General features: G+C 42.0%; 3 protein-coding genes across 10 annotated transcripts in view; all 3 read left to right on the top strand.

Moving 5' to 3' along the window:
• Nucleotides 1-85: 85 nt before the first annotated feature.
• On the top strand, nt 86-4,810 carry pus1 (pseudouridine synthase 1). The gene is made up of 6 exons (XM_089019783.1): nt 86-2,530; nt 2,606-2,820; nt 2,892-3,029; nt 3,232-3,334; nt 3,842-4,542; nt 4,612-4,810. Exons 1-6 carry the CDS (start codon nt 2,467-2,469, stop codon nt 4,642-4,644), a joined length of 1,254 nt encoding a protein of 417 aa, XP_088875909.1. The 5' UTR covers nt 86-2,466; the 3' UTR covers nt 4,645-4,810.
• Nucleotides 4,811-4,951: 141 nt separating this feature from the next.
• Nucleotides 4,952-10,419, top strand: noc4l (nucleolar complex associated 4 homolog). The gene is made up of 15 exons (XM_089020439.1): nt 4,952-5,145; nt 5,215-5,335; nt 5,415-5,521; nt 5,597-5,704; nt 5,798-5,947; nt 6,520-6,622; nt 6,687-6,721; nt 6,800-6,850; nt 6,930-7,041; nt 7,746-7,806; nt 8,240-8,350; nt 8,422-8,585; nt 9,067-9,149; nt 9,216-9,329; nt 10,163-10,419. Exons 1-15 carry the CDS (start codon nt 4,993-4,995, stop codon nt 10,280-10,282), a joined length of 1,593 nt encoding a protein of 530 aa, XP_088876565.1. The 5' UTR covers nt 4,952-4,992; the 3' UTR covers nt 10,283-10,419.
• Nucleotides 10,420-11,456: 1,037 nt separating this feature from the next.
• LOC148884938 (RIMS-binding protein 2-like) overlaps nt 11,457-16,838 on the top strand; it is a 28,869-nt gene continuing 23,487 nt past the window's right edge. For 5 of the 8 annotated variants that reach the window (XM_089020426.1, XM_089020427.1, XM_089020430.1 and 2 more), the window contains exons 1-3: nt 11,457-11,613; nt 12,152-12,289; nt 13,898-14,026. In XM_089020426.1, coding sequence (XP_088876552.1) covers nt 12,158-12,289; nt 13,898-14,026 — 261 coding nt within the window. In that variant the 5' untranslated portion in view covers nt 11,457-11,613; nt 12,152-12,157. Of the gene's footprint in view, nt 11,614-12,151; nt 12,290-13,897; nt 14,027-14,290; nt 15,452-16,838 lie in introns of those variants that run through there. The other 3 variants (XM_089020432.1, XM_089020431.1, XM_089020428.1) reach the window with 2 other exon arrangements.

The following is a 16,838-nucleotide window of genomic DNA, read 5'->3' as shown; positions in this document are numbered from 1 at the left end:
TCAAACCAGTAAAGCCTTTTCCTGATTGGTTACTCAAACCGGAACTCACCCACTCGCCATCTTAATTTTCCCTTGTAAATCACGTTAAAAATAACTCGCCACTATTTGTTGTCTGTTGAATAAGATTTTAATCGATCCAACAACAAATCACAAATTATATCTTTATTCATGCAAAGTGCGATAGACTACGCGTTTTTTTGCAAAGATAATGTAAAAAGATGAAGGCGGGCCTGGCTCTTCGATTGTGACGTTGGCTTGCAGCTTAGCTCAAGGGTTAGGGTTGACCATATACGTTAACAAAATTAACACAAAAAGAACGTGGCAGTATCATTTTACATAAAAACAGGAGTATAGTAGGCCCTAGCGTTCATCAGAATCAGAAAACCTTTATTCGTCCCACAATGGGGAAATTTCACTAATTATTATTATTATTAATATTATTATTACTATTACTACTATCACTATTATTACTACCAGTACTATTATTATTCTTACTGTTTTAAATCAACATGTCAGTTGTCTCTGAATATTCTAAAACATTGTTTTGAAAATTACAAGCCATCAATGAGCTGTAACGTAGACTTTGAAGTCCTGTTTGTGATGTAATATAGGGAAAGAGATGCCCATTTCACGGTAAGATAAGAGCATTGACATCAAATGGTGAGTATAGTTTTGCTTTTTTGATTGTTGCTGTACTGATGACCATTTTGTGTTTGGGAGCCTTTTACTGAGCGAGTTGCTTGTTCTGGTAGCCACAAAGGGACATAAGTCTTCTTGTGTCGGTCCCAAGCCCGGATAAATAGAGGGTTGTGTCAGGAAGGGCATCCGACGTAAAAGCTGGGCCAAAACAAACATGCGTATCATACCTCTGAAGATGGAGGTTACTGATTCGCTGTGGCGACCCCTTGAAGGGAAAAGCCGAAAGGAAAAGAAGAAGATTCAAAGGTTTTCCTCCCAGTATTATTGTAATCCATGTCATTATGCTTGTGTTAACATTAACAAGGCACTTGAAAATCGAAATGTTTAAAGGGTGTGGTGATGAGAAACATCTATTGTCTCTCTCATTTTACAAAGCATCGGAAAGGGAAACGAAGTAATCACATTAAAAAAATATGTTACACCACAACTCTTATGAAAGGGTAATTAATTGTCATGCAGTTTCCGCGTCACAGGAGAAAGTCGATGGTTATTTTAATGATTGCATCTAGTGGTGAATGGCATAATAAATATCTCAATGTCTCCCTTGACAAAGGCCAATGGGACTTAGTTGATTGGTGTGGGGCCACTCTGACTGCTTTCCACAGCTCGTATGCAGTTTTCCGAAACTGCATTCTCATATACTGTTGTTATCGTCCTGTTTTTTATCACAAAAGACAGAAATAGAAATCAAGCATCTACAACAGCATATACACTTGAGTCATAAACACTATCGAGTGATGTTGAGCAATGTAGACTATCTGGGACTTCATGACTTCAGAATGCGACTACACTTTACAGCATTTTTAAAAACCAGTATATTGGCTCCCTGTGCATTTATGAATTAAGTTTAAATTTGCTTTGTGGTTTCTAAGAGTTTTAATGGTCTTGATCATCATCTTTCAGAGTTGCTTTTGCTACCTTGCAGACCCCGAGATGCTCCATCATATCCAGTTTGCTGCACTCCAGTGGATACAAAGTTTATTACATAATAGTTCACAAACTACCGCAAGCCCACACAACTGCACTTTTCTGAGTGACGGAAAATACAATATGTATATTGCATTGTCATTCGTCATTTCTATACTTCGGTACTCATATGCTTATGACTGCACAAAACCTTTTTTAATTGTCATTTACATATATTTTTTTCTTTATGAGTGCGAGCCTTGGGCAAAAATTTAGATCCCCAATTGATTGTCAAGAAAGCCGTGAATGAAATTCGTTAACTGAAGCATGAAATATCCAATAAAATAGAGAACAGATTGTTGGAGGTAAAATTACATGTACAAAAAATACACGTTTTTAAATACAAGTAGTGCAATTATAAAAATTATGAAAACGAAATAAAAATATGAGGTCAATCATATACTTGAACTTAATATAGCACAACAAAACATGTATTTAGAATAATAAAATCAAATAACTTGTTTTTCACAATAAACGTTGTGTTCCAATGAAGTCACGCGATAACACAAATCACGCGATATTTCCAACGGGGTTAAAGTTGATATTTTCCATGTGTCAAAATGGCGGCGATATCATCAATTCGTGGATATGTATAATAGAATTATTAAATTGGGGTGAGGAAAACTGTAAATCGTTGGAAAAATAAATACGTTTTATTCCTCAGCACGTTCAAAACGTATTTTGTTCTCGTTTAGTTTCATTGCGATATCGTGTGCTATTCGTGTTAGCTATTTCACCCTATATACTGTAGTATGGTTTTTGGATGCGTCGTCTACCTTCAATTTAAATGGCTTAGGGGACATGTTTAAAACCAGACTGCCGCTGAAAGCCTTGGTAGCTAGTAGACGTATAGTAGCAGCAAACGGTAAGATTTTCCACAGTAAAACACTTGACTTTTTCGAAACTTCTTCCATAAAGGTTTCAATGCGTGGTCCTCCAGGTGCTCTTACACAATTACTTTCCAATATGGGCGAAGCATCACAAAGCGCACCGGCTGCTAATCTCTTGAAACGATCCAAAGAGGAAAATGAGATTGTTCAAACCACTAAAATAGCCAAATTGGATGGAGACAACACGGAAGAGGAAAAGCGATACCCCAAAAAGAAAGTCATCCTGCTGATGGCATACTGTGGCAAGGGTTACTATGGAATGCAGGTACACACTAAAAAACATGCCCAAAATTATGTATCCCCCCTCCCCCCTCATTCTTTTCATTTCTGTTTTAGCGAAATCCCGGTACCACTCAGTTCAGGACAATAGAAGATGATCTCGTAGCAGCTCTGATCAAATCAGGCTGCATTCCTGAAAACCACGGCGATGACATGAAGAAGATGTCTTTCCAAAGATGTGCCAGGACTGATAAGGTCAGCCTGTCATCTCCCTCCATTCATTTTCGACAGGGTGCATCACGGACTCAGGTTCACCAACGTCATGTATGATTTTGGAATGTGTGAATGTCCATTTTTTGCAACACCGTTCATAAAACACTCCCCAATGTAATAATACATTTGAAATGTAATCGATCAATAATCGGTCAGGACGTATTTAATATTTGATGTTGTTTAGGGTGTGTCAGCAGCAGGCCAAGTAGTGTCTTTGAAGCTGTGGTTGATTGAAGATATAGTTGAAAAAATCAACAAGCACCTGCCACCACAAATCAGGATCATTGGTGAGTGTTGGAGATTAAATCATTAAAATATGTCAACAAAATACAAAGGTGGAGAATACATCAACATACATATGAGATTATCAATATGCCTTTCTTGATACTTGCACCACGTACAGTTTTTTTATGAAACAGTTTTGCACATTTACAGTATACAGTTGACATTTTTATTTTGCTATGCTTAGAATATCTTGTTTTCTATCCTTTCACCCCCCCCCCACCACATCCCCTTTCAAATTGCTGCTGTGGACTGCAAATTTCCCCATTGTGGGACGAATAAAGGTATTCTGATTATCAGAATCCACAGTCAATGTAACGTGCACAAAAGGAGTATTCAGGATGATTATAGTGATTGACTGATTTGGTGAAATGCGTCTACAAATGTTGCTTACATTTCCATTTGCTTTCATAGGGAAAATAATTTCAGCCTCTTTTCACTCATGTGCACGGTCTCAAAATAAATGTGTTCTATCTAAAGACACATCACCACTGCTTTTTTTCCAACTACAGGTTTGAAACGAGTGACCCAAGGATTCAATTCCAAAAACAACTGTGACGCTCGCACATATTCTTACTTACTTCCAACGGTGGCCTTTTCTCATAAAGACTCCAAAACAAATGACACGGAATCCTTCCGCCTTGATGCGGACGCGCTCCAGAGAGTCAACCTTCTCTTTGCGCGATACAAAGGAACCCACAATTTCCACAACTTCACCTCCCAAAAGGCTCCGAATGACCCGAGCGCCCGTCGTTACATCACGGAAATGTCCTGCGGAGAACCGTTTATCCTCAGTAATAACCAATTTGCCGTCATCAAAGTGCGAGGCCAAAGCTTTATGATGCACCAAATCCGGAAAATGATCGGCCTTGTCATCGCCGTCATTAAGGGATACGCCGAGGAGAACGTCATGGAGCGAAGTTGGGGACAAGACAAAGTGGACGTGCCCAAAGCTCCGGGACTCGGCTTGGTTCTGGAGAGGGTCCACTTCGACAGGTATAACAAACGCTTTGGAGGCGACGGGCTACACGAGTGTCTGGAATGGGATGGTGAAGAGGAAGCCATCAAGGCCTTCAAAGAGGCTCATATTTATCCCACGATTGTGGAGACGGAATGTCAGGAGGGATCCATGCGCAGCTGGATGGCCACTCTGCCCATACATGACTTTCAAGGCACAGCCAATGAAATGCAGAACAATAAAGAGCAGAAAGAGGTATTTGGAGATATTTAGGAATGTATATTTTTTTGATTTCATCGTGAATAATTGCTTCTTTTGTTGCAGGAAGAAGGAGATATCAGAAATGACTCTGATTAAGAAGAAGCCTGCAGACCTTTGTTTTTTTATGAAAAAAAAAATTCCTACACATTTTGTTTTCAATTTGCTTTTAAGTAGTTGAAGTTCCTCATTGGGGCGTTGTTTGTTTTCTATTAAATTGTTCTTGTACACCTATCAAATAAAAATAAAAAATACCCCAACCTTTTGCCAATGGATTATTCCTAAATGTGGCCTTTGGTAGGGAAACTTTTTGCAAAAGGCCTGTGGGGGGCAGCAGTTTGCCGCATCACAAAAAAATAAGTCGACGAAGAAGCAGCCACCGTCCCCGACTCAACACACACACACACACACACACACACACACACACACACACAAACACAAACAAACATGGCGGCCTCCACGAAGCGAAACGTGAAGTTGGAAACAAAATCTCAACCAAGTGTTAAAACGTCAAAAATTGACCTAAATAGTATAATCGATCAAATGCTTGAGAGCAAAAAACACGCCAATGACATTTTTGACGTATTTGAATTTCTTCAGGTATGTATAAACACACCACTACGACGCAATCACATTGTTATTCCAACTCACCTTCGCGGCTTCTTGCAGTCAGAAAGGGAGAAAGATGTCCTCACGGCTGTCGAGGCGTGCAGTAAATTGTTTTCCACACTGTTGGAAAGAAAGGAGCTATTTAAAGGCAAACTGACATCGGAAGACGACGCGCTCGGTGGTAGGCGCGTGCGTGTGGAGGCTTAAAACACTCACAAAACACGATTTATAATTCCAACTCATATTCATGTCATTACCAGGAGAATTTAGTGCTGAAGATAAATACCATATGTTTATGAGACACCGTTACAACAACTGCGTGGAGATGCTGCTTGAACATCTCAGCCACGAACTTCATGCGGTCCAGGTGAATTAGCTCAAAACCGACTACAGATGAAGGAAATCATTGGAGTATTTTTGGTAACCCTTTGTTGAAACATAGGAAGCTTGTTTGTGCTGCTTGATGAAGTTCGCAGCGGTACAGGGACAACATCCTCTTGAGGACTTGGACTGGAGTGAACATTACAGTTTCCCCAGGGAACTCATGCAGGTACTACAGTATTTTTTTTTTTTTTCATTCGGGAATACTCATCTCTGCTTATTTCCTCGAGAAGGAGCTCAATTTCATATCTATTTTGTGTAGGCGGTAGTGGACAGACTACTGTCCCAAACGATGGACAAGTCTCTTCTGATCTCTCGGTTCCATGAATTCCTGGAGATGGATGATATCCGCTATTACGTCATGAGTTCCATCCGTGAGAACCTTGGCCAGGTTATGGAAAAACACAAAGGGGTAAGATAACTTTGCCACGGATTACAGTACTTTTCAGTGTCTCCCCGAGACTACCGTTAATGTCATTCCTGATATTGAGAAAGCAATATCAGGAATGTGCGGGAGGCAGGGGGGTGTTGATTAAAAATATAATTACGGTCAATATCGCGAGAAAAAGTCAATTTTCATAAGGTTCATGAGGTGCTCTAAAATTCAATAAATGTGGAAAATAACGTTTTAAAAATAACTGAATTGAATCACACTTGAGATAAATTCTTAACAAAAAGTAAAAGGTTGTATTTCATTGTAAACACACCTGTTAAGAACTTCACTTCGCTAGCTATTAGCTATCTCGATCGCTATTTATTAGCTAGCGAGCTGTCTATCTATTTGAGTTACTTCCGGGTTGCGTGAACGCTGTGTGGCTGCCGCTGCTCACCCACAGAAAAACGTAGCCTGTGACTGTAAAGTGAGAGTTTTGAAAGGCGCTTATAAATGAAATGTATTATTATTATTGTTATTATTAGTATTTTTATTGTTTTTATTATTATGATTATTATTATTAATTTGTCTGTTTTTCTTTTTCTCTCCAGGAAGTCATGCCCGTCTATCAACACAATGTCTTCACTCTGTTGTCCAACATCAGTATGCCAAAGAAGGAGTCAGAACTTTCCAACTTTATGGTCAAACAGGAAGGTGAGACAGCTTGCTTTTAATGTCATTTAAAGGACACCGATGAACTTGTATTCCCTTGTTTCAGTCAAACACGAAGACTGGAAAGCTGCCAAACTACTTGTACGTAAAATCTACTTGAATGATCCCGTCATATGTCGGACTTGTCTGAAAGAATTTCCTGTTCTTTTCTCACGGCAGGAACATAAGCGTACCTTTGAGAGGATGTGGCTTGGTTTCCTCAAGTATAAGGTAACGTCAATCGCTCGCTAAAATGCACATCGATGACAACAACACTTTTGAACCGTCTCATCTCTTTTTGTTATTTTAGTTGCCGGTTAGTTTGTACAAGAAGGTCTTGGTGATTCTCCATGATGCTATTTTGCCCTACATGAGTAAGCCAACGTTGATGATCGACTTCTTGACCGCCGCCTATGATGTCGGTAGGTCAAGCCCGCCGTCCCCACCAACCCCTAGATCAGGGGTGTCAAACTCATTTCACATGGTGGGCCGGACCATTAAAATGATAGCATACATACTATAAATAAACAAAATATCACATCTTTTCATAAGTTTTGGTGTATTCTGCGATGGTATTCCTCGTCAGGCTAATAATGGCAAAAGCGTGTCGCTTGTCGGTTCAGCTGCCTTCAACATGCATCGTCTTAAAGTCACCGTCGGAATACGGCTTTGATGCTAATGCTATTTGGCTAGCAATTAGATAGCTGGTTTTTACTGCTGCTTCACTGACTTCTCGTCTCTGGGTGAAAGTTGACCCGCCAGCAATTCGTCAAACTTGATGAATTGCTGCAGTCATATTTTTGACTGTGATGAGTCTGATATTTTGGCGAATGAGGGTGTTGAAACCGCGGTTGAAAAAAAAATCTTCTTCTTCTACGTTGATTGAAACAGCACCACTCTGCTCCCTGGTGGACAATCCATGAATTGCACATTATTAAAATATGAATTCCGTGTCGTTTGTGCATTTTTTCCCCCACTTTTAAATTATCCTGCGGGCCTCATCAAACCTTCTTGGGGGTCCGGTTCCGGCCCGTGGGCCATATGTTTGACACCCCTGTCTTAGATGCTTACTGTTGAAAGTAGCCCCCGTGATTGAAAGCGTGATATGAATATTATTTTTCAAAAGGTGGAGCCATCAGCTTGTTGGCCCTCAATGGACTTTTTGTCCTCATGCATGAGCACAACCTGTGAGTATGATGCACTCGTATCAATTTGTTGTCGGAAAGTTTTCAAAAATTCAAGTACAATATGAATCAGAACATTTTATGGACACAAATGCTCAATTGAATAACCCAAAAGCAAATAGGGCAACTTATATATATTTTATTTATATTTCTCACCCAAATCGTGTTGGAATCAATTTACCATATTTTCCAGTGTATAAGGTACACCTGCGTATAAGGTGCATCCCCAATGAATTTTGTATGCTAGCTGTCTGGCTATCTATTAGCTATCTGCCCGGCTAGCTGGCTATTTATTCGATATCTATTAGCTAGCTTGTTGGTTGTCTATCTATTAGCTATTACTTCTATATGGGGGTAAAATATTGCTTGACATATAAGGTGCAGGGTCATCTTTTACGGTAAATACGGTACATTTCCTGGTTTTGATGTGTTTCAGCAATTATCCCGACTTCTACAAGAAACTGTATAATCTCCTGGAACCTTCCATTTTCCACGTCAAGTACAAAGCCCGTTTTTTCCATTTAGCCAACCTGTTCCTCACATCCAGGTAAGGCCTTCACACGCCACGTTGCCGAAAGCTCTTGCGCTAAAACCCTCCGTCGACAATTTCAACTCCAGCCACCTGCCGGTGTACCTGGTGGCCGCTTTTGCTAAACGGCTAGCCCGTTTAGCCCTCACAGCCCCGCCCACAGGGCTCCTCATCGTGCTACCCTTCATCTACAACCTGATTCGCCGCCACCCATCCTGTCGGGTCCTCATTCACAAGCCCGGCGCAGAAAATGGTAGGTTTTATACACCCACGCTTAAATGTCAAAAGGAAAGAATAGGGAACGAAACCAAAAATTCTGACGATACAAAAAGGAGAGGAGTAGCAGTACCTTACATTGCAGTAGTTTCTGAAAAGCTACAGAGTCCTTTGGCAACACAAATATTCCTGCTTATTTCAAACCGATAAACAGCAAAATCCTTCACTAAACCGATATGGTGGGGTGAGGTTCAATTTGGATCATTCGTACAACAGCCTGCTTAGGCAACATAGGATTAGTTGTGCTGATGAGGTGGTACCAGAGCAAATAGGGCAATTGGGCCAGTCGTGAGTCAGGACAATAGAAGCAATCAGGGGAGCCGCAGGGAGTAGTCCTCTGCTCCCCCCAACCTGAGAGCAGGGACCAATCAAAGCAGAGTCCGGCACCGCCACGTCTGGACAGAAGGCATGTATATATAGGGCCGATACTACCAGTAAGATGTCTTTCACAACGACAGATTCTTTTGAGGATCCATATGTGATGGAGGAGGACGATCCCGCTCAGTGCCATGCCTTAGAAAGTAGCCTCTGGGAAATTAAGGTGCGTAAGGTCGTATTCCCGTACACGCTATGCCATCGGAATATTAACGCTAGTCTTTGGATACAGACATTGCAGAGACATTACCATCCAGATGTGGCCAAAACCGCCATGCTAATCAACACGCCATTGTCAGAAAAGGAGGACGACATCAGTGAGGCGCTGGAAATCACCACTTTTGAGGTGATTGACGTCTTTTGATGTATTTTTCTATGTGTCAAATAGTGTCTATGTTCACTTTTTAACTCATTAACTGCCAGACGACGTGCAAAAAAATGTGTCCACTCCAGTGCCAGGGTTTTTGTCATTATCACTCAAACTGTATTGAGTTTTATAATAATAATAATAATACATTTCATTTATAACTCAAATAGATAGAAAACTAGCTATCTAGCTAATAGATAGCCAATAGATAGCGAGCCAGCCAACTAGAACGATATACAGCTAGCCAACTACATAGCTAGCTAGCTACGAGCTATCTAGCTAGATAGATATATAGCTAATAGATAACTCGCTAGGTAGCCAGCCAGTCAGCTAGATAATAATAATAATAATACATTTCATTTGTAAGCGCCTTTCAAAACTCTCAAGGTCACTTTACAGTCACAGGATACGATTTTCTGTGGGGGAGCAGCGGCAGCCACATGCGCCAGCGTTCACTCAATCCGGAATAACTCAAAGTGATAGAAAGCTAGCTAGCTAGCTAATAGATAGCTGGACAGCTAATAGCTAGCTAGCTAGATAGATAGATAGCTAATATCTTTCCTGACTCAAATAGCTAGGTAGCTATCTATACAGCTAATAGATAGCAAGCTAGCTCGATAGCTAATATGAAATATGAATAGAAATTGTCCACTCGTTTTTTTTTTCATCTCACATGACTCGGTAAACATTCGTGAATGAGTTAATGTTATGGAAGCGTTTGAAGCACACTTTTGATTGACAGTTCTTGATGTTTTTCGTAACATTTACAAAACTTTATCAGCAACACTGACACAATCAACCTTTTTTCTCAGCTGATGGAGCGAAACCTGAAGCAGATATTGAACAAGAGCATCCCACTGGAGTTCCAAAGCGCCACGCAGCTGCTGAACGGCGCAAAAGATGTGATGGGACAGCATTTCTGTCTCGAATAAAAGAGCCGTCGGTTCGATACCGCTCAATGTTGAATTTCTACGGGTTGATTGCAAAACAATTCTAAGAGGCCAAAAGGGGACATGCTGACGTGCCTCAACAATACGCATTATTATTTTTTTTTTTTCTACACAACTCATCACAGTCTCAAGATGGTTTTTTTATATCGTGTTCTCTGACTCCTCCCACTTTTATGAAACATGACATGACTGCACAATTGCGTAAATAAATGGGAAAAGTGCTACTTTTAATAATAATCATAATCATCATCATAATACATTTCATTTTGAAGCGCCTTTCAAAACTCTCAAGGTCACTTTACAGTCACAGGATCAGTTTTTCTGTGGATAAGCAGCGGCAGCCACACGCGCCAGCGTTCACTCAACCCAGAAGTAACTCAAATAGATAGCTAGCTAGCTAATGGATAGCTATTACTACTAATAATCATACATTGTATTGATAAGCGCCGTTCAAAACTCTCAAGGACATAGCTAATAGATAGCTAGTGAGCTAGCTGTATAGCTAATAGCTAGCTAGCTTAACATTATACTACTTAGCACATTAACTAGATAGCTAATAGATAGCTACTAATAATAATACATTGTATTTATAAGCACCTTTCAAAACTCAAGGTCACTTTACGGTCACAGGATCAGTTTTTCTGTGGGTGAGCAGTGGCAGCTACACGCGCCAGCGTTCACTCAACCCGGAAGTAACTCAAATAGATAGCAAGCTAGCGGACAGCTAGCTGGCTGTTATTTAGGTTTTTGCGGTTGTTTTGATTTAAAGATGGCACCGCGAGAGTGGCTGCCTTTACAGCAGCTCCTGTAGTTCGTTTTTCTACTTCTTCCTTTCCTTTCCTCACTTTGCTGCTGTGAAATGTAAATTTCTCCATTGTCAGACTAATCAAGGCTAATCCTTGATTCCTTGTTTGATGCTATGCAAAATGGAGTAAACTTTAGTTTAGAGTAGACAATGGCTAAAGCGATTTCCCATTCTTCCTTGATTTACAACTTCCCGCCAATCAACGCCCTATTTTCATAATTTACGCTTCCGAATGCGCTGCCCGTTTTCAAGAAGAAAAAAAATGTTTGAAAGTGGGATTTAGTCAACGTGACGTTAGTGATTGTATGGAGAGATTGAAGTTAATCCTCTGTTACATAATCCCAGTGGAACGCGTTGGTGTACGGCAGCCCATCTTTGTCTTCAATCAGCTTCTACAAACGCAGACAAGCCATAAAAAAGTGATGGAAGCCGTCACCGATGCTTGCCATCGACCCGAAAGAGCGCAAGTTAGGCGTTTTTAGGAGAACAAGACGCAGGAATTCTCACAGTAAGTGGTTCTCATTTGTTATTTCGTTCTTTTTGTTGTTGTTTTCACTTCAAGACTGCCTTGACGGCAGCTCCTGTATGTTGCTTTTCTATCATAATAATCATCATCATCATAATAATACTTTTTATTTTAAACTCCTTTCAAAGCTCTCAAGGATACTTTACAGTCACAGACAAGCATTGGTAGTATAATAAATAAAATACAATTATAAATAGAAACGAGAAAGAGCGACAGTGAGTTCCAGAGTTTGGGGGCAGAGCAGATGAAAGCTCCGTCCCCCATCGTGCTGAGACGGGCAGGGGGGTACACAGTAAGTGTTTCCCATTTGTTATTTCGTTTTTTTGTTGTTTTGACTTCAAGATGGCGACACAGTTGTGGATGCCTTACTCGACTAATGAAGGCTAATTCAATCCAATCCAAACAACCCGGATGTAACAGAATCGGCATTTATTTGCATCAATCAAAGACCATGTGCTTCTTGCGGACTTGCGATGACGCTTTTCGCACGCACGTATATTTTTTACCGCGTATTTTGCAGGTGAGAATGCGGCATCACACATCCGCCGTTAATGTGGAAGAGCTGCTGAGGCACTCCCGGATGGAGTTACAGTGGATCCAGAGACAGCTAACCACCATCGTCGCCGGCAACACGGGCCTTCAGCACAAACACGTCAAGGTACTGAGCTAACAATTAACTCCTTCACTGCCAGACTTGCAAAAAAAATGTCCACTCTCACGCCAGAGTTTTTGTCGTTATCACTGGAATTCCAGGACCCACAGCATACAGGTAACATCCAATTTACGACATCCGCCTCGACTTACGACCACCCACACTTACGACCTCCAGATCCTATTTTTTTTAATGTTAATTGTACGCCTGGCATTGCAACGCGCTCGCAGGGATTATGATAATGCGCGCATTATTTTTCTCTTTATATCACAAGAATGACTTATTTTTTTGGGTATGAAAATATGAGAACACCATAATCTCAACACATGGAGCCCAGCCAAGGGAAATGAAATGCGAATACACGTTTGTAGGGTACTATTTTTATCAGTATGTAGTGAGAACATTTTTGACAAGTGAGGAACGGCCAAAAGGTCCTCACTTGTCAAAAAAGGTTTTTCATTCTAAAGGCTTCTCGAGGGTCTATATATATATCCCTCTGTTAAAGTTTCAGAGAGGTCCTCACAAATATACCCCAAAATGATTTTTTTTTGGCGTGTATTTTCATATCACTTGGATACACACACTTTTTACTGACTGTGTGTGTTTATGTGTGTGTGTGCGTCAGAAATGAGAGGAAAAAGTTCAGACCACAAAAAGTAAAACGATATTTTAACCAAATTCACTACAGGGGCGAGGACTTTGAATGTACCCATTCAGAAACCTCACTCCTGCTGTTATTTCTGTTTCAAGTCCACTTTTTATTTCTTTGGGAAATGGTGACATTTGGTGTTTAAATGGAACACCAGTTCTTCTCAGCAACGGTGGTCCTCACTCCTGATCTGGACCTCACAAACCCATTGAAACAGGAATGTGTGTGTGTGTGTGTGTGTGTGAGAGTGATGTGAAGCCATTGCAAGTGTGTTTGCTCACACCGCCTGGCAGCCAGCTACAGCTTTGCACACACTCGGCACGCTATTAAAGCTGCCGATGAGAGAGCCTCGTCGCCTCGCAAACAACACATAATCTCCATCACGTGCCACATTTTGGAGCCAACCAGCTAGCTAGCTAGCTGGTTGGCTGGCTATCGATATAGTTTGTGGCAAAAAGAAGAGAGATGGGTCATCGCAAGAGGAAGGGGGCTTACCGTGGCAATTTGTCCAAGGTTTAATGAGCCTTAGTGCAGATGGGATGCTAGTAAGTGTGGGACTCACTCACTCACTCACTCACTCACTCACTCACTCACTCACTCACTCACTCACTCACTCACTCACTCACTCACTCACTCACTCACTCACTCACTCACTCACTCACTCACTCACTCACTCACTCACTCACTCACTCACGAAGCAGATGGCGAAAGGACAATCTATTGAAATGACTCCCCAAGTCAAGATTGGGATTAGTAGCATGGCGGATAAATCCCATACAGAGAACCTTTACTTGAAATGTGGAAGCATTCCTTACATGATGATCTATCCATCCTAATATTCATCCATGTATCTATTCACCCATCCATCCATCCTGCCATTCATGCATCCATCCTAATATCCATCCCTTCATCCTGTCATCCATGTGTTAGTTGTCACCCGTTGTCAAAACTTTCTTTTTTTTCAGCCAACGGCGGCACTTTCATGCCTTTCAACCGAAAGCCCGAGTGTCTTTCACCTCCCGGAGGAGCGAAATGAAGTTCTGAGACGCCAAGTGGCCGCTCTCCGCCAAGAAAGGCAACATTGCCGCAAACTGGTAAACTTTTGTCGCCGTACGAGCGACGCCTCCTAAAGCGCTCGCCTCTTTATAGATATGGATCAAATGATGCTGGAGCGGCCATTGTGCGCAGCTGCTCCTCGGCATTGTTTACGCTGTCCGATCATCGCTAGGAGACGCCTCTCCCAGGTGGTCTGGGATGGCGAGGCGTGCGAACGGTCGCCCCTGGCAACGCGCCCATCCCTGAATGGCGGGCGGATGGGGGCGGGAGGGGGGAGTGACAGCTTGATGGCTGACACGGATGTCAAAAGCTGAGCCGGTCGGATCCGCCTTTTCTCCGTCAATCATTTCTGGCTGACGCACGGCGTGTCCCTGAAACGCTTTCGCACCATTACTCATATTTTCTCACATTTGTTCTTTCAAAATAGATGATTGGGTGGGAATATACTGTCCAGTATGTGACAAGCACGTACAGTAAATATTGCATTTTAATGTAGTACTTGGACCTGCCACTAGGTGATGCTAAAATCTCTTTATACCTCCGCTGAAATGAACGCTGTTTCTTTGCAGAGGAATAAAAATTCTTGTCGCTTTTAACTCATTCACTGCCAGACGACGTGCGTAACTAGACGAGTAACAAGAAAACATCTTCTCCCAATCTGAAGCCATTGTTTTGATTCTGGAGCAAGGCAGTTTGTGAAGGAGTATCCTGGCGTGTCGTCACGAACAAGGGGGCGGGACTTTCTGAATCTGCCCAGTTTCGAGCTCATTTTGTGGCAGTTTTGGGCCACTTTTCGTCATTTTTATTGGTGTTTTGCATTTGACCAAAAATATCAGCCTGCGTGTTTTGGCTATTTTCGATGCCCTTAAAGGTTTTTCTGATGTCACTTAGGCGTCGCTTGTCCTTTAAGACCACCGCCATCCCAAATCCGGAGACTGCTTTGGATTTTCTTTCTATTAATAACACGGCGGAGATTCATCAGTGAACGACGCCTTTTTTTTGTGTGTGTAAGCCCATAAAGCGAATGCGGCATCCATGGAGATGATGCTCGGTTAGCGTCGCGGCTAACAACTGGAAGCCAATCAGTACATTCAGAACTCTCCATTTGCTGCATATTACATCCGGAAAAAAACCCCGGTGAGGCTGTCTGATTGTCATTCAACAGCACGAAGGGGAGGAAATTGAGCACCGGGTGGAAGAGTGAAGGGAGGGTGTAGAGGAGGGAGGGTCTTGCACAGGGTGCGGGCTCGTGTGCGTGGATGAGAAGGCGGAGATAAGAGAATGCGAGAGAGCGAGCGAGGAAGGGAGGAGAAAAAAGACGCAGGCCCCGAAGCTGCCACCGATGCCGCTCATGCTGATGCTGATGCTGATGCTGATGCTGCATGCTGCAGCCGTGTGACGACTCCCCACCCAAAGAAGGAAAGCGACACCCCGTCAACATGCGCCGCCGTTAGCCTCACGCGGTAAATATCAAGCCAGCTCTCTCTTTCTTTCTTTCTTTCTCTGCTTGTCTATTCACTGCTTGCTACGCGTCACTGTTTCATCCGGCTGCTTCCTATATAGAGTACTGAAGGGTTAGGTTAGCATAGCCTGGCGGCTGCACGGGAGCAACCTGAACACATGGGACATCACGAGGAAGGAAGGAAGGAGAGATGGAAATAGCCGGCGTTTGTGTTTCTTGACTTTAGCCCGGCCACCTGTTTAGAGGAGAGTGGGTGTGTGCGATGTGTGTGTGTGTGTGTGTGTGTGTGTGTGTGTGTGGGCGTAAGAAAAAGGGGGTGGGGTTTGTCTTCAGATGGAATCATATTTATATATAGTTTTTCATTTTGTGATCATGTAGAGAGGTGACGTGATTGGGTTGGAAAGGTTTGTCAACTATATGCCCCCCCCCCCCCCCCCGTCAAACAAATTGATCTGCTGTCTGTGTGTTTGTATGCCTAGTCTTGTGAGGACCACTAACATTTTATATCATACCTAGTGAGGACATTTTTGACAAGTGAGGACCTTTTGGACGGTCCTCACAAGTTTTTCATTCTAAAGGCTTCTAGAGGGTCTATATATGCATCTGTTAAAGTTTCGGTGAGGTCCTCACAAATTCACCCAAAATGATTTTTGGTGTGTATTTTCATTTCACTCTAATACACAAACTTTTTACTCACTGTGTGTGTTTATGTGTGTGTGTGTGTGTGCGTGGTTAATGAGAGGAAAAAGTTCATACCACAAAAAGTAAAATGACATTTTAACCAAATTCACTACAGGGGTGAGCACTATGAATGTACCCATTCAGAAACCTCACGCCTGCTGTTATTTCACTTTCAAGTCCACTTTTTATTTATTTGTTTTTAAAGAAGTTAAACTGGGAAATGGGGTGACATTTAGTGTTCAAATGGAACACTAGTTCTTCTCTAAACTTATCAGCAACGGTGGTCCTCACTCCTTTATCTGGAGTTATCCGGACCTCACAAAACCATTGAAACAGGAATGTGTGTTTGTGTTTGCGTGTGTGTGTGTGTAGTGGACGTAGTGAGTGTTGACATGATCCGTTTTTTCTTGTTTTGTTTTTGGTAACCTGAGCTTTTCCTGGTTGCTATTAGGTTGCCACGTGTCCCGGTGTTGGCAGTTTTAACCCATTCGTGTCTCTCCCACAATGGTTTGGGATTGCTCATGATGGCTAGGTTGTACTGGGTTTCATTTCGGAGCATTTTGTCATTCATGTCATGAGCAAATGTGAGATCATCATTATTCAATTTAAAATAAATAACTAAATGTCAAACTCGTTCCTGTTTTGCCATACTTTGAGGTACTCGATCGTCGTCTTGCTCAGTGCCTAAACGGACGCTACGTTAAATG

This window comes from Hippocampus bargibanti, linkage group LG18 (genome assembly GCF_051943395.1).
Source record: "Hippocampus bargibanti isolate YZ-2025 linkage group LG18, ASM5194339v1, whole genome shotgun sequence".
Taxonomy (NCBI): Eukaryota; Metazoa; Chordata; class Actinopteri; order Syngnathiformes; family Syngnathidae; genus Hippocampus; species Hippocampus bargibanti.
The sequence above is the reverse complement of the archived record's forward strand: the minus strand, read 5'-3'. Positions and strand labels throughout refer to the sequence as shown.